We start from the raw sequence: 17,966 nt of genomic DNA on the forward strand, positions 1-17,966 counted from the left end.
GACTTAAACTGAAATTCAGCATCTTTATAGCTTCATAATAATGAATGAAAACAAAGCCCGAATGGATAATCAGCACAATGAGCATTAAAGCTTCAGGGCAGCTGTGAATGCATTGCTTGGTTATTGTAGTGAATCAAATATGAATTAATGTTTGATATTGTAGCAGCAGCTGCTGTTGAGTGCAGCTTCTCTCCGTCTTGTGTTGAAAGCTCTGCGTTCACAGCTCTGGGCTGTTTGAGGAGCCAAACTCCACAGACAGAAAGCTTGATTCCAGAACCAAGTCAGCACAGACTGCTTTCAAATTCAACTTGTTTAGGATAAAGAGTCACGTTTTCCACTTTACTTTTTAGACAAGAAACATTAAAGAATAACCTGTAAAAATTGGAATATTTTCAGATGATGTTTTGTGGGTTACAACAGTGCTTTGCCACATAAACGCTTGTGAAGGTGGAGCCACAGGTGGATCTGCTGGAGCTGAAGAGACCCTCTACAGGCCCAGCTCAGCCCAGGCCTAGTTCAGCCCAGGCCCAGGCCCAGCTCAGCCCAGGCCTGACAAGCATGTAGACGAAAATCATCATGTCATCCATTCTGTGATTATTGACAACCAGACAAATTCAATGACCACTTCACAACACGATCTGCATTTATAAAATTTATTTATATAGATATATTCATCTATACAGTTATGTATGTATGATAGTATGTATTTATATATAGAAATCTATGCATACTGCAATCCTTTCACAGAGGAGAACAGAACTACATGTCAGCACTGTGAACACAATGACAGAAGCTCTGGATATTGAAAGGCCAGACATTCTGAATTCACCAACAAGGAACAAAAAGATGGCATTGCAAAACTATCTGAATACCAGCAACTCAGCCGTCACCTCGACTCAGCTAATTTCTTTAAATTACAATCACTTTTGTGATATTACAATCATATTTTATATGGAACAGTCCTACCTATTCAGTTTAACTACACTCAGCTAAAGCCTGTACACTTCGTAAAACAGAAATGATGTTTATTCAAGCAAGTGGGAGCTGCTGGTGACTGGGGATGTCTTCTCTGCCACCCAGTGGCTGACAGCAGCACCGAGCGTCTGACTCAACCACTGAGCAGGTAGGAAAGTCAACACGGCCTGGGACACACAGGACAGCAGACACAGGGATCTCAGAAACACGGCTGTTTTCTTCCAGGAAACAAATATAAGAGAACGGAAAACGGATCTGTAAGATGCTCAAACAAGTCCAGAATTTGATTTCATTGACTCAGTGCTTCTCCATTTCCAATGGTCCATGTGCAGAAATCAGCAAGCGATAGAGTGACACTGACGCATTTGATTTGTCCCAATGCCCCAAATAATTTAGAAAAATGACCCGCAACTGACAAAAACACAGCATAGCACGTACAAACTGCATGAAAAGCCTGATATAAGACATTGTCATCTTTTGCTCCCCAGATTTGTTCAAACTAAACAACATTCTCTGAATCTCCGGAGACCAAAGTGGGAAGCTGGGACTCTTAGCAGCTTCACGTCCACATTCCTCTCATTGTCACCTGCTTTTTAAAGATAATCCGACTTCATCAGTCATTCAGTGGCCTGGGGTTTTCAAGTCTGGAACATTCCCCCTTATCACACGAGCATGGCACCTATTCAAATGAACGTGTGCCATTGAAAGGTATACACAAGTTTCTCGACTCCTCACTATACAGCTCAAAATCAAAAAGCAGTCACATATTGCACTATGAATGCAAAAAAAAAACTACACTATACAGAAAAGTGCTTCTAACATTTGTACAGCTGCAACGTACAGTATGCTACACACAAACACAAGACACATATACATCAATCAGTGTGTCTGTATGTACGCATCACCATTGCACAGGCAGTAAACGCCCTACAGTACAGTACAAGAACATTTTATGGTCTTCTTCCCACTTTAAATGTCAGGTTTGGGCTTTAGTTCGATTTAAAGACTGAAGGAACAGAACTCAAAGCCTCATGGGAGAAGCCTAGAGGTGCAGGTGTGGTTTGGGTGGGAGGGTGAGGCGGAGCCGACGCTCCGCGTGGCCCCCAGGTCCCGTCACAGGCCGTTATAGTTTGTGTCGGGGCGTCAAGTACCACAGGAAACTTCAGGAATGGACCTTGAAAGCCAGCAGCTGCTCAGAGTGCATGTTGTTGAGCGAGCGCAGGTCGGGCAGTTTGAGCAGCAGCTTGGTGAAGATGGCCGACTCGTTGGGGTGGTTCTTGGTGATGAGGCTTCGCAGGGCGCGGATCAGCGTCTCCTGCAGGGCCTCCACCGAGTTCACGTTCTCGATGCCTGAACGATCTGGAGGAGTGGACAGTGACAATGTTAGGCTGAGAATCAAAAGTAAGGAAAATGCTGCAGATGTATGAAAGAGCAGATATTAAAAGTATTTGGGGGAAATAAGCTTATTCAGTCTCTCAAACCTGGCCATTAAATATGAATGTGAAATAACACGCCAGCAAACACAAACCCACCTGCAGAGACCAGGACCACGGCAGTGAAGAGGCTCATCTCCTCCTCACTCAGGCCCAGGTTGATGAGCTTCTCGCTGAAGTCAAACATGGAGTTCAGGAGGTCTCCGGCCCCCATGGCCCTCAGAGTGTCCACGCTGTATTTCTTCCCACCCAGAAAGGTGACGGTGCGGTCCTTCACGTCGAACAGAGAAGCAAAGCGAACCACCAACACCTGCAGAACACAAAGCCCACTCCGTGAGTCTGGGTGGTGTAACACCTGCTAATAAAACGCTAGCTGTCTATGGAAACAGACAGATCCGTGACACGTGGTTTAGGAATATGTACCTCAAAGGTGCCAGCCTTCAGCAGGCTGACCTGGTCCGGCTGGGACAGGTCTCTGAAGCCTGGGATCTTCTTGGCAAACTCCACCACCTCCCTGACAGCGGGGGTGAAGCTGTGAGAGAACTCCTCCCACACCTCATGGCCAGACTTCTGAGGGTCCACCTGAGCAGACGTGTTCATTGGACAGACCTGAGGCAGGACAGAGGACAGAGGTGACCCAGGTGGCCACAAACACAAATCCAGATGAAGGCTAATGTTGCTCTGTGTCTGCTGGGTGTGGAAATACACTACTGTTTGCTAAAACTTAGCCGCATCAGTTGTGCATGGTGAGTACATGTCAGATGTGTTTGTTTTGCTGCCCCCAAGTGGCCAAAGAGTAAACTAAGCAGTCAGTTATGCTGGAGGCCACAAATTAGAGCAGCTTTTCATCAGTTCTGTGGGCACAGCTGCAGCCAACCATTATGCTAATATTCCACTCAGTTTCTTGTCTTTCTTATTGATTTCTGTGTATTTATTTATATCCTTCTCACTGACATCTCAATGGTATTTTAATACACTTTAATTCTTTCATTAAAACGTTTGACTTGGTTTTGTGTGGCACCTTTCTGCCTCTTATGATCTTACCAGATACATCCTGTTGCCTCCTCTCCACAGGGGCCCACTGTGGACTCCGTTGACGGGGCCCTCTGTGGGCGGAGCTCTGAATGCTCCATGCATGTAGGCTGGACAGTGGCTGGTGGCGGCATTCCTGGACAATCTGAAGGGGCAGTGGCTGGTGGTGTTGTCCTCTTGACCCTGAGGGCCCATGTTGGAGGGGGGGTCCTGTGTTGCCATGGTGAGCAGGTTGTTGTGGTGGTTCCAGGCGTCCTGCCGCTCCTCTGTCCTGTGGTTAGTGGTGTTTTTGGTGCAGCCACTGTTCAGGGGGTCAGTGGGGGGTGGAGCCTCGGCTGTCAGGTTGCTCTGCTCCTGGTTGTACATGAAGGTCTCCTGGTGGGCCCTGGTCACAGAGCCGATCACCTCCTCCTCCCCGCTGTCAGATGCGCTGGGTGAGCCTGAGCTGGGGCTGGTGTCCATGGCCACGGTGGGTTCAGGGTCAGAGCTGGAGTCTGATTGGCTGGATGGTGAGCAGGAGGGGGCGGGGCTGGTGTCCTCCGAGGTAGGTTCTGTGGCACTGGCCGGCAGCGGTTTGCCAATAGGTAGGGTCTGGCTGCTGTGCAGCTGGCTGTTGTTCATCATGTTGTTCATGGCACTCTGCATCTCCAGCAGCATGCGCTGTTTCTCCCGTTTGGGGATTCGGCCAAAGCGCACAGCTGAGCAGTGAGGAGAGAACCATTTCAGGATGAGTCACTGATACTTTTTACAGTTGTGTTGAGTTAGAAGTTAGACATATATACAGACTATATCTGATAATTCACATTACACACAAGCAAAGCATCTGAGTGAATCAACTAGCGGTGCTCTAACGAGCCTGACAGTCCACACTACAGATACTCACAGTCTCTGGACATCCCCACCATCAGGCATTTCTTGAAGCGGCACTGCTGGCAGCGGTTCCTATTGATCCTCATGATGGGACAGCTCTCATTCTTAAGGCACTTCTTATACTGGATGTTCTGCTGGATGCTCCTCCTGAAGAAGCCCTGTGTGTTCACAAAGACAGACAGCATACTGTCACGACAGAGGTCCCACAAGCCAAAGAGAGAGGGGGGAGGACACGGTGTGTGGACATGTCCAAATCAGACTGACATGGGATTTATGTTCATTCAAACAATCACCGTTTCATTTTAGCCTGTTCAGTAACATTCAAATTATTCAAAGTTCTTACAGTTTAGGTTTCAGTAAAACTATATAATATTAGCTCATCAACGCATCAGTCTGTGTGTTTGTCTGTGTGTGTGTGTCTCCTCTAAGGCGTACTGAGGTCTGTTAGCTCCCCACAGTTAACTAGGCCACGCAGCAATGTGAAGTATAAGGGGCAGCTGATATAAATATGGGGAGAGTGAACTAGTTTCCTGGAGTCTGTGGTTGAAGCTGCACAGATAGCTACACTGGCGGTGACCCACTTCAACGACAGCCCAATCACTGTGATTCTGATCCAGAGCTCTCTGTGTGTGTGTGTGTGTGTGTGTGTGTGTTGGATGGGGTGTTGTGTCAGAGTCATTCTCACCTTGCAGCCCTCACATGCATGGACGCCATAGTGGAAACCAGAGGCCACATCGCCGCACACCTTGCACAGCAGCACCAGGCCGTTGATTTCTGGTTAATACAAAAACACGTTCTTACAGTTGGTCTGAACACACCAGTGACTTCACACATTTTAAACACCTTAACTTAAGTTCAGATTTTACAAACACAATGGAGTGACCGTCTTACTTGTGATGCCACATTTTGCAGTGGAGGAGGAGCGTCCGCTTTTCTGAGTCCCTGGAAGGTTTTGGCCACTGGTGGCGTCCACCAGCTGACTCTGCTGGTGGCGGCTGGGCGAGGAGCCGTGGGGCGGGGAGGACGACTGGTAGCTGCCATTGGAGGAGTCGCTGTGGCACGACTCCGGACTAGAGCCAGAGTTGGACGAGCTGATGTAGGCTATTACACCTCCTAGTGTTCAACAGCGGAGAGAACATGGACCATGGTGAGAGGGACAGCAGCAACAAGTCAAAGCTCCACGTCAGAGGTATTCGCATGGGATAAAGACGTCAGAATGTATTTAAATATTTTCTTTTTTCATGGAATGTGTTGTCAAGAAAAATCTAAAATAACATCAGCATTATCCTTTCATTTCATTTTATCTATATTTTCCTCTGTGGCAATAAAAAGTCACAAACTCAAATCTGCCTTCTCAATAGTCTTTTCTTTTACGGCACTGTGGTGTTTTTGCCGCAAATTCCCCAATAATCACAAGCTTATCACGTGTAAATCTTTTTTTATTTTAAAGTATCTGTAGGTGGCGCCTTCTCTTCCTCTGTTCTGTCACGCTGACAGTCAGCGCTCATGCAGGCTCCCTGTTGTTTCCTTTCCCTCACATGAAATGTAACAGTAACTATCCACAGCCTCAGGCGGTTTCGCTGCGTGAACCCACGAGCTTAACATAAAGAGGGCAGATCGTTCTACGACAACAGCTACTCAGCCAGTAGGAGGCGAGCAGACAGGCTGCTGCTGCCGCTGAGCCAGTTTTTCCCCTCAACACAGGCTGACCTGATTTCTTCCCCTGCTATTCTCAATGATTAGGTAACAGCAATTACATAATGTCAGCTTCACAAGGGTGTGTGTAGTAGGTAGTCTGACCCCTCCCTGCAGCCATTCACATTTACAGGGCCCGTAACATATGGAGCTAGAGCCGTCTCTCATTCTAAGTGGGTCAATTTTAATTTCACCTGACACGTACTGATAAATTACAACTCAAATGGACACTGTGTATCTTACATTTTAGCTGTATGATATTTGGGACAAATATTGATCATTAATACAGAGCAGAACTGGCATGAAGGTGGACAGGGGAAAAAAACTGACTATACTATTTCCCAAAGACAATGAGACAGATACTATAAAAAAGCTGTCTTCAGTCATCAGTTTTGAACTGATTAAAAACCCACTTCAATTGATTCAATGACATAATTTCTCAGAAACAACATTTCAAGAATAACGCCATTACAGACACAGAAAAAGTCTCCATGAAAATACCCATTATCATTACATTTGTGTGTGTTTGTGAGTATTTGAAAAACACTGGAGTGTTAAGGCACACAAAACAGGAAAAGTGCTGCATTCCATTTGAATGGGAAATGCCACTTCCAATGAACGGGAAACCTGTTGGTTATGTTAAGACAAATACTTCGGAGGAATTACACCATTTGTGTCCTCTCATTTGATTTGTAAGCAGTGCACATCAAGTGACATGTAATTTAAAGCATTCATTTTAGTGTTCAAAGTGCTAATCTAACCACTTCTATTGTCATTCACTGAATAAACAACGTACCCATCAAAATCAGAGTTCATATTACACTATTAATACATGACAACTGAGCTGAGTGTCATTACTCGCAGTATTTTTCAACAAAAGGTCCTGAATAACATTATAAAACACAAAGACGGTTGTATATCCCATGGGCTCTGAATGCACCATAACTTTAAACGGTTTTTTCATAACGCCCCCACGTGGAGCGAGCAAGTTCTTTCCCGGGAAAACTGGGTCACCGCGAGTTGCTGTGAGATGCCTCACGTGTATTCAAGGCGAGACCCCACACCAGCTTGATGGGAGGAATTATGCAATGGCCACGTCACGACGCCACTGGGCCAATGAGCGGCGACGCACGGGGAGCGTAAACACAGGCGCACATGGCTAGGCTGATGGGTCCATGTGAGAAGAGACGACTGCAGTGCTGCTGGAGCCATCTACGTGGGTAATAACAACAGCCCACTGATACTCCTAACCCACTTTAATGTGAACACACCAGCAAACAGTACAAGTTTAACCTTTTAAAGTGTAGACTTGTTGAAATATAAGACAAGAACGTGTCCTCATCACGCTAGTCGTGCTACTTTCACAAAACGTAATTTCATTGACTCTTATGGCAGAATGGGACCCCAATGTAAAATCCATGGCAACGAGCTACAGCTGCTGTCATTTAAATAAGAGTTAAAGCTCACTTACCAGCTTTGGCTGACTCCATATCCTATAAGTTTGGGGGTTTTCCTCCTCCTCTGCTACCTCAGTGCTGAAGCCGTTTTTCTGTTTTAGTGTTCAGCAACTGAAAAGTCGCTGATTGACAATGGTTCAGAAACTGGCTGTGAAGCTATAACATTTACAATAACGACACCGAAACCCGACGAAGACCGAAATACTACGATCGGCTGTCAGTGACAGACAAGACGAGCGAAGATGTTATTAAACAGGAAGAAAAAAAATGTCACATCAAACCGAAGCAGTAAGTTTTCAGAGGCCGGTTTAAGCGACGCAGAAAGGACAGTGTTTGGTCCTCAAAGGTGGTGAAATCTTCTGCCAGACGAGGAAAAACGCAGCTGGTCTGATTCAGAAGGAATGAGCTACACCTGCAGGTACGCCAGACCCCATTCAAAGACTGTACAGAGAAAAGCTGTGAGGAAGGCGCAGCTTCGGCGGAGAGGAGGCTGGAGCTGTGACTGGTTCGAGTCCTGTGCAACCATGTGACCCACTTCATCGCTCCTCCTCCTCCCCTGCAGCCCTGCGCTGGTGTCGGTGTAACCCACTGACATACTTTCACCAGGCAAAGTGAACAAAAACTGCACCAAAGAACCCCCCGATGCCAAAAAACGCAGGCATAATGCAACCAACTGCACTTTGTGTGGTGAGGGTGATTGCAGATTGGCCCGGATTCACGCTTGTTTTGTACTTTTTATGACATGAGGGCAAAGGTAAACGGGAAAATGGCTGACTCAATATTTGGCTTTAAACACAAGTTAAAGTTTCCTTATTTGTTTTATTGCCAGCATACAGTTATGTAATATGAGGAGTCATCCTCTCATTGTTTTAATTACAGCCAGGGTTTTAAAACACTGAGGTCATGATCGGACCAGACTGCATTTTTAAAATTATCTGAAATGTTCATATGTTATTGACTCAGTTAACTGTAAAATGTGACATTAATTTTGCCTTCACATTTGGTTTATTTAATGCTTGCTGTGGAATGATCTAGAGGTGGCGCATCTGCAAACAAGGTCAATGGAGAGTAGAGCTGAAACGATCAGTCCATCAGAAGCTTAATCTGCAACTATGTTGATGATCAATTAATCGCTTGAGTCATTTTTTTGGTGAAAACGTCAAACATTTACCTGTTACAACTGCTGCAACATGAGAATTTGCTGCTTTGCTGTGGTTTATGTCATTGTACATTAAATATCATTGAGTTTGTGAGTGATGGTAAGACAAAACCAGACGTTTTGAGAGCTAACCTGGAACTGTGGAGAGCTCTGATGGGCATTTTTCATGATTTTCTGACCTTTACAAACAAGACGAGTCTAAGCTGCCACACTCACACTCACACTCACAGCATCAGTTTCTCACTCTCCTCTCACCTCTGTGTTGGTTTGCTGTCTGCTGCTGCTGAAATGAGGTTAATGACGGGAGTTTTGGACTGAAAGACCAAAACAAAGAGCTAAAAGAGGCTAAAGAGCTCCATAGATCTGAGGGGAACAGCAGAGTTGGTGGTAACTCTGCAGATTCATCACTACAATCTGTCACATTACACATAGCTCTGTGATCCATTTGTAGTATAATGGATTAGAACAGCTTCAAAACATTTCCTTGGCAGGGTTAGAAAGAGTCTGAAACATCACACCTTAAGCTGACATTTAAACCCTCCACGAAAGCCTGTTTCTGGAAAACAAAGCACCCCTTTAAAATCTGATGGAGAACGATTATTTCAAGCTTACTGTGTGAGCGCTGCACAGTAATACGTGTTTCAGTAGCTTGTGTTATTTGCATCGTGTGAACAAAGTACAAACATCCATGTTTGGCAGTGGCTGCTGTTTAGATTAGCTGCACTTCAGACGAGTGGATCCAGTTCAGTTTGTCCTCACATTTAATTCTTACTGGGTTAACGTGACACGGAACAGCGTCCCTCCTCTCCATCTGCAAACAGCAGGCAGGAGATGACCAAAGCGCCACACAAAGATACAGACCAGACATTTCCCAAGGCACTCTCCATCCCAGCTAATATTTCCTCACTCGTGACAATGAAACCTTTTAGGAGTAAGCAATCCCACGCTGCACCATCCCATTCTCCACTTTCTTTTTGGGGGGATTTTTACCGAGCAGGTCAGGGGTCACTGCTGCCCCAGACTAATGTAAGGAGGGACAATAGAGAGGAAGTAATGTGAGAGATGGCCATTGTTTCACTCAGCCCTTCCATGTTCTCATTTGACCATTTCGCTCTGGAGGTCAGGCAGACACTGGTTTAGCTGAGGACTGTAACATGCTGTCACCATGACCCACTGAATGAATCCAGCAGTAGCTAACAAGTCAGAGCCTCTGATCCCTCAGAGACAGAGCACAAAATCATTAATCATTGCCATGTACTCTGTGCCATCACAGTCAAACCTCAAAATCCTTCCCCGTTCTCATTTCAAGTCGTTAAAACTACACTGTTATATTTATAATCTGTACAATTTACTATTTTATTTTTTTACAATTTTGTGTGAACAATTTATAAAACATGCATATGCCATTTTTCTGTACAATGACTGGAAGTCATAAAAACAGCATGTTGTGAGAATGTGTGCACAAACACGTGGTTTTCTACAGCAATCACACTACGACATATAACCTCCATCTTCAAAAGGTGGGACACTGAGCACAGCAGAAATAAAACCGACTGCGATAAGTTGCGTTACGTTTCACAGTGTCCCAACTTTTTGGAGTCAGGGTTGTAATAAAGATTAAAACTAATGAGAAACATGAACTCGGCAATAAAACAGAGTTTATTTAGTGTACAGGACGATCTGTAAAATGCTCATCAAGGAATCACAGAGAAGCTTTGTGCAGTGAATCTGTTATATGAGTACTAATCAGTTACCTCTCTGATGGGTTACAGGTAGATGTCCTATGAACTGATGATATGAGAGCCCAAACCTTAGAGCGTGTCTATATCCATCTGTGGCTAACTGAGAGGGGGGAAATCCAAGCCAAGCCAAAGCCAAGTTCCAGTAAAATTTCATACATGTTCTCATTTCCACAGTGTGTGTTGATCAGAGTTCACAGTGACATGAAAGTGGGGTTTTGTTCGTCTTTGTTTTTCAGATTACAGATTATTGAGGACCAGCCTGTCAGCTGTTTTCTTTGTGGTTTGTTCAAAGCATCATTTAGCAGAAGAGATGCTAAATGACGTCTGCGCTCGTTCTACTTCTTCAGCTGAGTGTACTATTTTAGAGGCACTGTTGCTTAAAACCCATAACCATAAAACGTCACCTCATCTCACCTTCTCACCACTAGAATGTGCACACATGACAGTAACCACTGTGCCATGTGGACCAGTGGTGGCCCAAAGGTTAGCAGCAGGCTTGAGAGCGAACAGGTCGTCAAGGTGGGAAGAGTGAGCGAGCAGGACAGAACAGACTGTGGGTGTTCTGCACATCTTCCAAGTGTGAATGTGTGTTAACTGTGTGAGTTAACAGGACATCCTTGGAAAAGAAAGCACTGCTTTCTGTATGATTCCTCACTGGTTAAATACAGGTTAAAAACTGACTGAAGTTACAATAGGCTGAACGTGCCAAACAAGCTGTTAGTCAGTAATTGTCACCATGAGTTAAATGTTCACTAATACAGGATACACCTGGAAAACAGTAATATTGGATAACACCGGTCAAAGGTCGACCCCGAATGTTTTAGAATTCTCATAAACAGGACAAGCCTTCCCTCTGCCAGTTAGAGCTGCTTACCTTCCTCCTTTTCACTCTCACCATAGATCAACACGACACAGCACTGCTCAGTCCAGGAGACAAAAGACTGAATGAAGTGAATGAGTGAAAAGAAAAAGTACATGTGGAAAAACTACACTTAAAAGCTAATTAACAGCTGCAACAACATGGCTGGTATTGTTTTCACATTGTCTGTGTGTCTGTTTGTGTGTGTGTGTGTGTGTGTGTGTGTGTGTGTGTGTGTGTGTGTGTGTGTGTGTGGGTGTGTGTATGTGTCATCATGGTAAAATGTCCTGGATCCTGTCCTCAACCCCCACCTGAGTGCGTAATCCATCGATACAGATTGATTTTAGCTTCCTGTCCCTCTGTGTGTTCTGTAGGTGTACCTTCAAAAATAGCTTCACTTACAAATCGCATGAAATGATCAAAGCCAACACTGAACTGGTCCCACTAACAAGTACAGGCCTTTTTCACAGAAGACATGTTGACATCTGCTGGTGGGAAAAGCACATGTAAAGAAACAAATGAACGATGGCTGAATTCACCCTCTCTTAGCTCTGTTTTTGGTCTCTGCTGGCTTTAGAGGGGAAATATGTGGCTCTTTAGCTGCTAAATGCTCCACTTTCACTTTGACCAGCTCGTCTCTAACCGTGTCTGTCAGAGGCCGTGAGAGCAGTGAGTGGTTGCAGCCAGACAGCCGAGCGATGAACCATAAAGCCGAGGGCTGTTGAAGTCAGGTCATAATTGTCTGTAGGTTCACCACAGTGACACACTGTCGATATGAAAGTATGTATCAGAGCAGCTTTAAATAAAGTGACAGTCAAATAAACACACGGGGGAGAGGAAAGGGAGAAGTTACCAATTGGCAATAAGTGTCATGCATCCTCTTTGGCCTCATGTGAACTGTCATCAGGTCTGCAAACCAATGGGAAGAGAGACGTTAGCAGGCTTTTATTTTCTTTTGCCAGTTTGAAAACTGTCACATTCCTCTGCCGCACTGTCCTGTTAACTAAATGTTTTTTTCTCGGGAAAAAATCGAGCTAAATATAGATTTTTTGTTGTGTGTTACGTGTGAAAGAAATACTCGATTACCTAAAAAACACAAGCTGGTCGACGTTCCATTAAGTGGACTTGATGTTAGCCTGTTGGAGAAGTCAGCGTTGATATAAGCCCTCGTCAAACAGTTATGCTGTCAATGCTAATGTTAGCGACAAACGTCTTTATAAAAGACTGAAGATACATTTGTCCAGTGAATAATACAATCCTCATACCATGTTTTTTCTTCATATGGAACATACTGTCAGCCTGTTTGCTCAGGCAGGCAGGACAGGAAGTGACACCCCGCACCGTCTTCCAGCTGACACACAGACCTGGGGTCTCCACACCAGGTCAGTTGGGACCCTCTTTGAAGCTCTGGGCTCTGAAAAACTGTACTTTGTCACCGGCATGCACTGTGTGCTGGCAGGCGGTGATGGCAGAGGCCCGGTTCATGTCCAACGAGCCCTCTGTCTGCTCGTCTGAGGGGCCCAGACAGAGGAGGGAGGTCTGAAATGACTGAGAGATGAGTGAACACGTTATTAGTTTTGATTTAATGGGATTTTCTGACAGTGAGAATTAGCCCCTGCCAGCCTTAGTGACACAAATACAAGTCTTCAACACTTCACACCCAAACACTTCTCAGATTACGTTTCCCACACTACACATGAACTCATGCCCCCATGCACAACAGATAGGCTCACCTAGAACACACACACACTCACATACATCAAGAGAATCACTGCAAAATAAGGGAGTCATCACTGTTCACAGCATGAAGTTTAAAGAACATGGCCTGTGCACTGCATTAATGTTTGTTATACTACATTTCACAGTACCTTTACACACCCTGACATGACTGTGGGTTTAGAAATAGGTCAGCTGTGACAAAGAACAAAAGGGTCCAGATTGAGTTTCTTTAAATTGTGCTGTGACTGGAGGGCAATCAGCCAGTAGATCATTATTAGCTCTAATCAACATGGTTTGGGGCCAAATGTCCCAAGAAATGAGAGGGATCATTTCCAGAGAACACCGGGAGGAGTACTGCTGTCTGAATGTGAGCGTAATTGGTTGGAAGTAGCTCAGTGTGGCAGGTCACAGGCAGCAGGGTAGTTTTTGGAGTTTGGTGTCCTCGTTTTACTTTTTCACCAACATTTTGAAAGGGCCACACTCATGAGGTGAGGGTTTGGTGATATATCTGCACTTTGGAGGCCTGACTTGGGCAGCTCTCCACACTGACTGATACTCTGTGCATTAGGATTTTTCAAAATCCAATAATTATACAATATTTCTCTCAAGTGCCTAATGCGAGTTCAATTCCACAGTTTGGCATTGTCTCTTAAGTGACTGGCTGTGCTCACTGAGTCAGCGCAGAGCTTTAAAATTAAAAATTAAACAAACAACTCTTCATTATGAACATCCTGGACATGAACTGCTGCATCGATTAAAGTGAAAGGGCCTCCAAGGTCAAGTGTGCCGTCGCTGCTGTGAGGCAGGGCTGACAGACCGATGGCCGTTATGATCATCATGTCATTCATTGGTATCTGGCATTTAGCTTTTGAAGAGATTCACATCAAGGTTGGCTTTTTCTGGACTGGTAACATCATTGCAACATTTTCTAGTTAAAGGATTGGAAAAATTTGGTAAACTGAACGCAGGCTTTCAGATGCACTGAATATATTTTGACAGAAACTCTGCAGTATCTTTTATTTACTCGTCTCATTCTGATTTCTGGTTTAGTGGTTTTATCATCAGTTAAATTATTGGAAGGCTCAGCGCTTCCACACCTCAGGCTGATTCCACCTGTACTCAGGTCAAGGTGTTGTGAGGTCATTCATGTCTACATACTAATAGAGGTAAAGATGTGATTTGTTCTGCCTTTGCAGTTGCAACAGACAGGGAAGTGAGAGAGGGAATCAAGCTTTAATTACTTACAAATGAAATCTTGTGTGTGTGCAGATGGAGTCTACATCATCCAGTGATACACAATCCATGACCAAAGACTACAAAAGATTCATCCCCTCAACTTTTTATCCACACTGTTAGCATGAGCTGTCAAAGAGCCGCTCTGTTTAAAATGCTAATATTCTAACAACAAAATGAAGCAGACAGGACTGTCACCATAAAAAGGGTTGTTTATTTGTTTAATGTACAGACATGTGACGTGCTCTAGCGATAGCGGTGCAGCTGCAGGGTGTTGCGCCTCTTCCAGGCTGCACGGCGGGAGCCTCCGATGGTCAGATGGAACTTGTGGCCCTTGCCCAGGCCGCGGCTCTTCTTTCCTGCAGATGTCAGGCCACGCATCTCTCTGTGCTTGTGCACAGCCTTTGTGATCCATTGGGTGTCTGGGTTGCGTCTGACGGCCTTGTGGAAGGGGTCGATCAGAATCACCTCAAAGAACTTGTATGTGGAGTCCTCACCCACCCAGTAGGAATTCAGCACTCTCAGGGCTCCGCAGTGACGGCCAGCACGCTCCTAAAAATATAGATATACAGTGAGTGAATAATTCTGACAATGCAAATTAGTAGTAAAAGTAAACCTGTGTAATTACTTATAAATCAGCATAAATCTAACAGAGGGCAATTTTAAAGAAATCTGAAGCTGAACACACAGAAATCCTACAAAAAAGTAAAAAAGAAAAAAAAAATTGGCACCACGTGGTCACAACATGCTCATATTTAACTGCCTAACTTCAGCTTTGTCTGAATTCAGCATGTTCAATTACATTTGGCAGGCGCTTTTATCCAAGCAACGAACGTATGAATTAACACACTGATGGTGCAGCATCAAGGGTTCAGTATCTTGCTTAAGGATACTTCGGCATGTGGACGGCTAAGGCCAGGGATCAAACCACTGACCTTCTGATTGGTGGACAAACGCTCTACTTGCGCCACAACCATCCCGGTTCATAAAGGCTGCTCCTCTGCTATTGAATTAAGTCGTCACACTGCCAGTATACAAACAACAAATGTTGCAGATATTCTAATGGAATTCACTACAGATGGAGGAGCTGAAAAACGTAAGTCTTGACTTATCGAAGCCACTGGACCACCAAACTGACAGTCCACTGAAGGACACCAACAGTCTCATCTCTCCAACAGAATTTTAAAAATTTGTTGTGCTGCAATTATCACAGTTCATGGGCAAAGCAAATCCTTCAAGTGATGATGGCCACCAATCAGAGCTTTCATGAACTATGACGATATGAGCAACAAGACTTTGTATGTATTTTGACTTGTAACTTGGACTTGGAAGTCAATGTAATGTTAACAATGTTACATTTCCAATTAAGCATCCCAGTAATTCCTGTTAGTGAGCCAGCATGCACAATACCACTCAGAACTGGTGCAACTAAATGTTCAGCCAGTCTTTAATGTTTAATTATTTTCATTATCTTGCAGTTATTTGATTGTTTTGTCAATAAAACAAAGTATTTTCAACAGCTTATGAGTGTGATTATGATGCAATTTGCTATCATATGACAAAAAAGGAGAAAAACCTCAGAGAAGCTGAGACAGACTTTACACTTGTTGAAAAAGAAAAAAGACTTGATTGTTTTGCTATCGAAATAGTTCCAATTTCAGTTGACTGATTAATCAAACAATCCTTTCAGAACTACAGGTATTATGTTAATGTCTCCGTTCTCTTCAAATGTCCTCAAATCATGACAGTGAGCCTACATGAACAGCACCAGGACCCTGGAAATGAAGTGCAAAATGGAATTCAGCCACCATTCATTGATTACTTACACCTGTGCTTTTCCTACTGCCACATTATCAAAATATCTAAACAAACATTGATCAACAACAATACGCAACTTATGAGCAAGTTCAGCCAAATAAGCTACCCTGTGCAGTTTTTGAAACAATGCCACCTCTCCCATTTCTCGTTTCCTGTTTGTTGTGTTAACATTTGCAATCAGGGGTAATGTGTACAAATTATTTCAGTCGTAGCACAAACTGTGCACACAGTTCATCTGAAGCATCATCGAAACAGCAAACACAGAACTCATCTTCTGGCTTTAAATTCATATAGATGAACATACCTCAGCAGTGGACTGCAGGCTGCGGGCAAACTTGATCTGGTTGACGCCATGGTGCACTGGCTTGCCGTAGGTGGCACCCTTGGGTACAGGGCGTTTACGTCCTCCACGGCGCACACGGACACGATAGATTACGTACCCTGTTTGAGTCAAACAATGCGATTTAGCAAGGTAGCACAGATGATGACAGATCTCATATGCACAGGTGTATCTCTGGGCTCAGCACTCACCCTGCTTGGCCTTGTAGCCCAGCCTACGAGCCTTGTCAGGTCTGGTGGGTCTTGGGGCACGGTGGAGGTTGGACAGCTGACGGTACTGCCAGCAACGGACACGGAGCAGGAAGCGCATCACATCGGACTGCTTCTTGCGCCATAGCTCCTGCATATACCTATATGCTCCCATGTTGACTTATCTGAAGAAAGACACAAGTATTGTAAGTAACATCTTTAATGTCAATTCAGAACTCATCTGTGTTTAACATGATGCAATTAACAAATCCACTATATAGGGTTAACATTAGAAAACAGGCAGCTAGTATCTGCAGTTCAAGCGAAAACATGGAAATTGTTGGGATCAACAACACAGACAGAAATCATACTGGAGAGGATTTCAGTCATATGCCATCTGAGAACCTACACGTACTTTTCAGCCACAAAAACACAGCCAATAGTTGTGATTAGCCGCTGTCAAGCTCAGGTTACAAAAGGTGAATCTACGGCTTTAACGTTCAGTCGATTTGAAGCCTGTGGCTCAGGTCATAATAGCGTATGATTGAAGACCACCGAGACTCGTAAATTCAGAGTAGTGAGGCCACTCTGTGCGACTGTTTGTAGAAACACACAATTTCAGTTTCTCAATATTCTCTAGTGTCTAATAGCCATATAACGCATGATGTGAGGACCCAATTGTCTTCACGTATGGAAGAATCAAGTGACAAAACACACAGTCTAACGGCACTCAGGTCCATGCTTCCTAACTACCATCTTCAAGTAAAGCTAGCATGCTAGCATTGGCCGAGTAGCTCATCACTCCCGGCTTCACTTCAACGCTGCTAATATTACCACAAGTACAATTCACTGCACGTGCCGATTTCAAATAAACCGAAATGCGAAAACCCCGGTGATTTTATACAAATGACAAGACGGCATGGCAACACATTAGCTAGCGACTACGGCCAGCAGTTTCAATGGCTACCGGATCGACTGCTTCTCAGCAGAAACAGAGCTATAATCAGTGTTTTCTAACAGTGTTAGTTCAAAAATAATCAAGGTGTAAAGATCGTTATTAAGTCGCCAAACAGTGTCCTGACTCAAACAGACAGATGAAAGTATATATATCATGATTTTAATGGATTGCGTTCTGTACAAATGCATAGAAATACTCGCTTACATGATGGCGTACCAGCCGGAAAGAGAGAGGATATTTTCCCAGCATGCCTTATGAAAACGACAGTGATGCAGTTCCGTTGTGATACTCATGGGAAATGTAGTCTTCCTTTGTTTTTTTATTCTTCCTAACTTTTATGCACTTTGATTGTATTAACTTTTATTGTGTGGTGATTTCGACAATCGAACATGCTCTCTCTTGCCAGTTTCACTTCAATTTCTATTAAAAGTCATTTCATAATAATGTAATCACAAATTATAGAGACAAAATAATTTCAATTGCAGTTC

The 17,966-nt window shown here is 44.2% G+C and overlaps 2 protein-coding genes across 2 annotated transcripts; both read right to left on the reverse strand.

Annotated features, from left to right (window-relative positions):
- Window positions 1–639: 639 nt before the first annotated feature.
- On the reverse strand, window positions 640–7,922 carry nr1d2b (nuclear receptor subfamily 1, group D, member 2b). The gene is made up of 8 exons (XM_076754685.1): window positions 7,477–7,922; window positions 5,202–5,423; window positions 4,996–5,084; window positions 4,324–4,468; window positions 3,453–4,138; window positions 2,832–3,017; window positions 2,508–2,718; window positions 640–2,334 (listed from the first exon to the last, which is right to left on the reverse strand). The coding sequence occupies exons 1-8, from the start codon at window positions 7,493–7,495 to the stop codon at window positions 2,138–2,140; spliced, it is 1,755 nt and encodes a 584-aa protein (XP_076610800.1). The 5' UTR covers window positions 7,496–7,922; the 3' UTR covers window positions 640–2,137.
- A 6,446-nt stretch (window positions 7,923–14,368) lies between these two features.
- Window positions 14,369–17,718, reverse strand: rpl15 (ribosomal protein L15). Its single transcript, XM_076755281.1, has 4 exons — window positions 17,683–17,718; window positions 16,524–16,705; window positions 16,297–16,433; window positions 14,369–14,726 (listed from the first exon to the last, which is right to left on the reverse strand). Exons 2-4 carry the CDS (start codon window positions 16,693–16,695, stop codon window positions 14,421–14,423), a joined length of 615 nt encoding a protein of 204 aa, XP_076611396.1. The 5' UTR covers window positions 16,696–16,705; window positions 17,683–17,718; the 3' UTR covers window positions 14,369–14,420.
- Window positions 17,719–17,966: the final 248 nt, after the last annotated feature.

The sequence above is a fragment of the Chaetodon auriga genome, chromosome 17, assembly GCF_051107435.1.
Source record: "Chaetodon auriga isolate fChaAug3 chromosome 17, fChaAug3.hap1, whole genome shotgun sequence".
Classification (NCBI taxonomy): Eukaryota; Metazoa; Chordata; class Actinopteri; order Chaetodontiformes; family Chaetodontidae; genus Chaetodon; species Chaetodon auriga.

Bases quoted from the DNA above. Each gene is read 5' to 3' on its own strand.
- rpl15 (XM_076755281.1), bottom strand. From the start codon at position 16,695: ATGGGAGCATATAGGTATATGCAGGAGCTATGGCGCAAGAAGCAGTCC. The intron at 16,434-16,523 runs GTGAGTGCTGAG...TGACTCAAACAG, and splicing joins GGGCTACAAGGCCAAGCAGG to GGTACGTAATCTATCGTGTC. The intron at 14,727-16,296 runs GTATGTTCATCT...CTATATTTTTAG, and splicing joins GCCTGCAGTCCACTGCTGAG to GAGCGTGCTGGCCGTCACTG.
- nr1d2b (XM_076754685.1), bottom strand. The intron at 4,469-4,995 runs GTGAGAATGACT...GTGAACACACAG, and splicing joins ATGCATGTGAGGGCTGCAAG to GGCTTCTTCAGGAGGAGCAT. The intron at 4,139-4,323 runs GTGAGTATCTGT...CTCACTGCTCAG, and splicing joins GGTGGGGATGTCCAGAGACT to CTGTGCGCTTTGGCCGAATC.